Genomic DNA, 6,307 nt, shown 5'->3' on the forward strand with positions numbered 1-6,307 from the left:
ACTGAAGAAGGGGGAAGGTTGGATAGCATCTAGGAAAAATAACAAGGAAAACTAATCGTCTGCAACATTAAGCAAAGTCTTAATTGAAACCTTATTGGAGGATGACCGTTCAAATGTTTTATTTGCACTGACCCTCATGGACCCATTTCCAGATACCCATAATCCCTACGGATTTGCACATCATAGAACTGCACATATACGACCTTAGAGTCACAGTCTCTCTTCCTTTTATGTTGTTCAAACCCAGAATGAGCAAACATGCCCCTATTGACCCTTGACGTTGATCAAGCGTGCTTCAGAAAAACAAAAACTTCAGAATCTTTTGGAATGTCTTCCCTTTGCAATATGAACTCGTAAAAACAACAAAAAATAAGTGACAATGTACCAGAAGCACACTAGTTTGAAATCTGTCAGTGAACCCTTAAAGAGAGGCACATTTTAACCAGTGGAAAGCCTACTCCTCTTAAAACCTACTGTAAACGCTGCACATTTTCTATTTTATTGCATCTTAAACATAGTCCAGGTGCCAAACACAAGTCAGTCCAAGTCCCTAGTTAGCAGATTGTTATACTCCGAAGCAAGCTAGATCTACTTTGGCTTTTATAAAGCTAGCCAGCTTCAGTTAGCTTCACATTCCAGGTCAGGCTTCATCCTACGAAGGTGGATATAGCTTGTCCACTTGCAGCTAACTCTAGCAGGCTTGTGTCGTCACGTGCATGTCGCAGATGGCTAGTTGAACGCCGAACTCTTCATTGAGACAATGCTGAAACATCAATACATGGGCAAGTCAGAGCCACATTTTCAGTTGGGCTGAAATCAAAATGAATGAAAAGTTATCTTGCACATTTATCAGGCTATGGTGTGAAATAGGCTTTTAGAAGTGCCATCTTTATTTTATGACTTATTTTTAATGCCGTCTTTGGTGTGATTTGGTGTGCTCCTCAATGCACAAGTACCCTTTTCCCACTCCTGTCACTCCTTCTTCCATCTGTGGAACACCTGGTTGCGTTGTGGCCATAGACGTATAATCCATAGACGCCATCTATGTATTATATTTCTATGGTTAGTTGCGGCTGTCAGTTTGCCTTTCACACATTTTTAAATACAAATGCTCAAAAAAACGTACATTTGGAAGCAAATGCTGTCATCACTAAATGTGTAATGTGACATGTATTCTTACATTACACACGACAAATTTGATTAATAAAATAATTCATCAGTCGTCTTCATCAAATGAAGGTGATGATGACAATCTTTGTGAGAGTGAGGGTATTTGATTTTATTGGTCCACAACTCATGGCTCAGCACCTCCAATCTTCCCACGGCCATGGAAGGATTCGTTGTCATAGAAATTCACCTGGCTAAAAGGTAAGCTGCTTTCATGGTCTTGGTTATCCCGAGTTGAACTCAGAGCTGACCAAAGTTACTAAACTAACTCTTCAAACCGAATTCGTAGTATGGGGCTCAGGTCGTAAATATTTATGCTCAGAGCAGCTCTAGACTAGGCTTCACAGAGACCACAAATTGTAACAGAAAGTTCGTCAGAACATCTCTCATAGTGCCAACTCACCACACAATCCACCACAAGTAAACTGTTTATACACTGAATGTACAAAACATTAAGAACATATTGTTGCACTTCCTAATTTTGAGTTGCACCCCCTTTTGCCCTCAGAACAGCCTCAATTTGTCAGGACATGGACTCTACTAGGTGTCGAAAGTGTTCCACAGGGATGCTGGCCCATGTTGACTCCAATGCTTCCCACAATTGTGTCAAATTGCCTGGATGTTCTTTGGGTGGTGGACCATTCTTGATACACACTGGAAACTTTTGAGTGTGAAAAACCCAGCAGCGTTGCAGTTCTTGAGACACTGAAACTGGTACACCTGGCACCTACTACCATACCCCGTTTAAAGGCACTTCAATATTTTGTCTTGCCCACTCACCCTCTGAATGGTACACATACACAATCCATATCTCAATTGTCTCAAGGCTTGAAAATCGTTCTTTAACCTGTCTCCCCTTCATCTACACTGATTGAAGTGGATTTAACAAGTGACATCAGTAAGGGATCATAGCTTTTACCTGGATTCACCTGGTTAGTCTATGTCATGGAAAGAGCAGGTGGTCATAATGTTTTGTACGCTCAGTGTAAACCAAGTAGGCTATAGTCATACACACATACTGTATAACTAAGTAGTTTACTATCTTGAGCCTCACAGATGAATTATTTTTGTAACGAACCTAAGTAGAAAAACCCAACATCGTGATTTGTATGTTTTAACGCAAAATTCCTTCAGTTAGTTTTCTCTCATGTGGGATTTTATATTTAAAACAGGAAGGTGATGATACAGTAGTGAGTGAGTGAGTGAGATTCAAGCAGCAATGTGTAATACGTATCCATAAACAATATTTGGAAACTGTGAAACTAATTTGACATAACAACAAGTTGAGCTTAATTGCAACATGAATGTAACTACAAAAAAATGTGTTGATGACGATGGCGGTGGTGGTTATGATTTGAATTATGATGATGATTATACCATCAATCTCTGGCTTGTATTTTCTTGGTCCATTGTCTTGATAAAGAATCAGTTGCTTGATCATAAAGTTTACATAAAGTAATACATTTTTCATTCATCTGCCTCCATCAGGAAAACACACTCTATTTCATTTTGGCAAATACGACTAAATTATAACTAATACGAAATGTACCCTGTTAAGACTGAGTAACTTAAAAATATTAAGCCACATACAACAAGCATTTTAATAAGTATAAACCATCCTTAGTTAGAGTATGAACATTCTTACTCTATATACATCCAATAGGACTAATCTTGGGATGAACCAAACACCTTTTCATCTTGTCCTTTGTATCTCACCCCAAACAGTTCTGTAGTAAGAATTTCCCCTAAAGAAATCAACTCTGAGCTGACTTCCATGACAACCATGACATCACCCAAAAGTCATTGAGTCAACTTCTGTGGGTCTTCTGGGAGCTCATTGTCTTGGCCAGCAACACATAGCTGCTATCTTGTTTACATGCCACCTTTCACCGCCTCTCTGTTGTCACATCATTTATGCTTCATTTCATGAGTTATGGAAAATCAAATTACAGAGGTGTGATAGAGCAGCGGGGCCAACGTATCACAGCTGTATTAGAAATAAAATGTGAGAAAAAGTCAGAGCAGAGCGGAAATATAAAGTCTATTATCCAGTAGAAAAACAACAGCTGTACAGACACACTTGTATAGAAAAACACTTGACATTATAATCTTTACCGACCTCCTTATATACACAAGAATGAAGGTAATAATTGATAAGGGAAGTTTGCATACGGTACATACGTACAACAAAAAGTTTTCACATTTCCACATTGCCCTTTGGGGCTGATGTGAAATGTTTTTCTGGCTTCTCTACGCCACCACACTGATGTCCCTCCCGCTCGTGTCACTGAGGTCATAGCGCTCCGTGTCAGGGTTGCAGTGCACGCTGGGAGACCTTTTGGTGGGGCAGAGGAGGGTGAGGAAGTGGCGTCCAAAGGATTCGGAGAGGCAGGCGTACAGGATGGGGTTGGCACAGCTCCAGGAGTAAGACAGCATCACCACAAACTCAAAGCCCCTGGCGAAGGTCAGCACCAGGTCCATACGGTAGAGCGAGCAGAAGTTGAAGGTGTAGAAAGGCAGCCAGCACACGCCGAACAGCAGCACCACCGCCACCACCATCTTGGTAACCTGGGTCTCTAGGCAATGGCTCTCCTGGCTTGGGGAGCTGGCCTGGTAACGGTGAGTCCTCAGGGTGACCACCAGGGCAGTGTAGGAGACAGTCATGACCAGGGAGGGCAGAGCGAAGCCCAGGACAAAGGTGTAGCTGAGGAAGGCCAGCCACCAGGAGTCAGAGGCCACGTGGGGGTCCACCGTACACAGGCCGTCCCTGGCCGAGAAGTGAATGGCCATGGGGAGGACAGGCAGCAGAGAAAACAGCCACAGGAAGCCGCTGACAATCTTGGCCCGCCTGGGCGTGCGCCAGCGGGCGAACCGCAGTGGGTCAACCAGCGCCATGTAGCGGTCAATACTCATCACGGTCAGGCAGAAGACGCTGGTGAACTGGTTGATGCCGTCCAGGACCATGACCAGCTTGCAGGCCAGGTCCCCGAAGGCCCAGTGGTTCTGGAAGTTCTGGATGGCGATAAAGGGGAGGCCCACCATGAAGAGGGCGTCGGCCAAGGCCAGGTTAAAGATGTAGACCGTGGTGGCGGAAGCCATCTTGTCCAGCTTTAAGATGGCCACGATGACCAGGGTGTTCCCGGCCAGCCCTACGATGCACACAACCAGGTAGAGAACAGCCATGGTCACACTGAACACATCCAGATCCTCCTGCAGATAGGTGTCCTCATCCAGGTAACTGGCGGTGGGGGCTGCTATCGACCCCACATTGTAAAACATCTCTGAGGTGAATGAGGATTCCATCTTCGCTCAATACCTCAGTTTTTCAATACTTGGTTTGGATAAGTTGTGGAGAATGTGAAAAAGATGAAAGACAATGACAAGTGGTAAAATAGTCACAATAACAGTGGGTTAGAATTCAAAAACTTTCCTGTCTTTCTATCTTTTCCTCTGCAAACAGCTTGACAGTGCCCGTCCACCATTAGTATCCACATCACAAAAGTACCCCCAAAACCTGGCTGCTACTTAGCCCCAAAAAACATCCAATCTTTAAAGAGAGGGTTTAATTGATATGCTGTCCAAATCAACTGTCTCTTTTTCCTTTAAAACCTTTCAAGTTTAGTCCTGTGGTGTTTCGGAGGAAGCATTCTCTGTGGTGAAAAACTCACACCCAAGTCAAATGGAGCCCTTCAGTGAAGTGTGGAGTGTGCCAGACGGCTGGACGCTGTGTGTGAGAGTGCTTTTATATCTCCCCCCGCAGTGCTAAAGTGTGTGTCTGCCGCCGCGAGCCCCGTCAGTCACCTTCCCTCTGGCTCTCCTGTCAGGCTGATAAGCTCCCTTGGCTCTCCCGGCCCCGCTTTTATGCTGTTTCCAAGGTGCAGCTGGCCCCATCTGTTACAATACTTTTGTTTTCATAACTAAACCTTCTACAGAAAGTGCTCTCCAGCTTTTTTTTCTTCCTCTCTTCTCTTCACCCCCCCACCACACACACCCAATCCTTCTCTCTCTCTCACCCACACCACCCCTCTGCTCTCATATATTTCCCTTACAGTTCAGTGTGGGGTCACTTTGAGCTGAACTACCCCCCCCCCACACACTTCCACACACATACCCCACCACTTCCCAGCTAGGGCCACCCACCTTCTAGATTGGCTCTAATGGATGAACTGTTGACAGGAATGAAGCCCCTGTCGGTTTTTCAGGTTTGTTGTTTTTTGGTATTTGTCTTGTACTTTTCTCTCTGATTGGCTTTGTTCCATGGCAGTTCATTAATCACGGAGAGAGAGAGAGAGAGAGAGAGAGAGAGAGAGAGAGGGAGAGAGGGAGAGAGAGAGAGAGAGGGAGAGAGAGAGAGTGTGTGAGAGAGTGACAGAGACAGAAAGAGAGAGAGGATGTGGCCCATTGTGGGTGGGGGGATGGCAGGCGGGTAGATAGAAGGCAGGATGAATGATTGCCTCTGTCCTGTTTCCCCTCAGACACGCATAGCTGGAATACCCCGGCAGCCCACCGACCCAGGAGCCGCCTAGCACAGAACAAACACATCAACACGTCCAGCACGTCATCAACACATCCAACACATCCAGGTGCCAAAGTGGTTCAGGCGAGTGGAACATTCAGTACCATCATAGTTACCAGTCTGATCCACTATTCCCTGTATATGAGAATAATAAAAATTCTCGGCTTTTCCTCAATGCTCACTTTCCATTCCCCACACCCATTTACTCCCAGTGCCTGGCATTTTACAGGCCTCTGTAAAGTGAGAAATGCCTTTGTAGTCTTACAGTCTGCACAAACTGTAAGAAACCATTCTCAGGGAAGCTCATCTGCATGCTCGTTGTACTCAACAGGGTCTTGACCTGACTGCAGTTCGGTGTCGTAACTGACTTCATTGGGCAAATGCTCACCTTCCACAGCCACTGGCACACAGATGAAAACCAGTTTCAATTGGCGTCGTGTGGGCAAGCGGTTTGATGAAGTCTACGTTGTGAACAGAGTGCCCCATGGTGTCGGTGGCGTTATGGTAGGGGCAGGCATAAGCTATGGACAACAAACACAATTGCATTTTATTGATGGCAATTTGAATGCACAGAGATACCATGATGAGATCCTGAGGCCCAGTGTGCGATTCTCCATCCATCAC

At 45.0% G+C, this 6,307-nt stretch overlaps 1 protein-coding gene across 1 annotated transcript; it reads right to left on the reverse strand.

Annotated features, from left to right (window-relative positions):
• Positions 1 to 2,744: 2,744 nt before the first annotated feature.
• On the reverse strand, positions 2,745 to 5,142 carry LOC106589340 (somatostatin receptor type 2). The gene has a single exon (XM_014179184.2). The coding sequence runs from the start codon at positions 4,468 to 4,470 to the stop codon at positions 3,418 to 3,420; it is 1,053 nt and encodes a 350-aa protein (XP_014034659.2). The 5' UTR covers positions 4,471 to 5,142; the 3' UTR covers positions 2,745 to 3,417.
• Positions 5,143 to 6,307: the final 1,165 nt, after the last annotated feature.

This window comes from Salmo salar, chromosome ssa28, assembly GCF_905237065.1.
Source record: "Salmo salar chromosome ssa28, Ssal_v3.1, whole genome shotgun sequence".
In the NCBI taxonomy this organism is placed as follows: domain Eukaryota; kingdom Metazoa; phylum Chordata; class Actinopteri; order Salmoniformes; family Salmonidae; genus Salmo; species Salmo salar.

Bases quoted from the DNA above. Each gene is read 5' to 3' on its own strand.
- LOC106589340 (XM_014179184.2), bottom strand. From the start codon at position 4,470: ATGGAATCCTCATTCACCTCAGAGATGTTTTACAATGTGGGGTCGATA.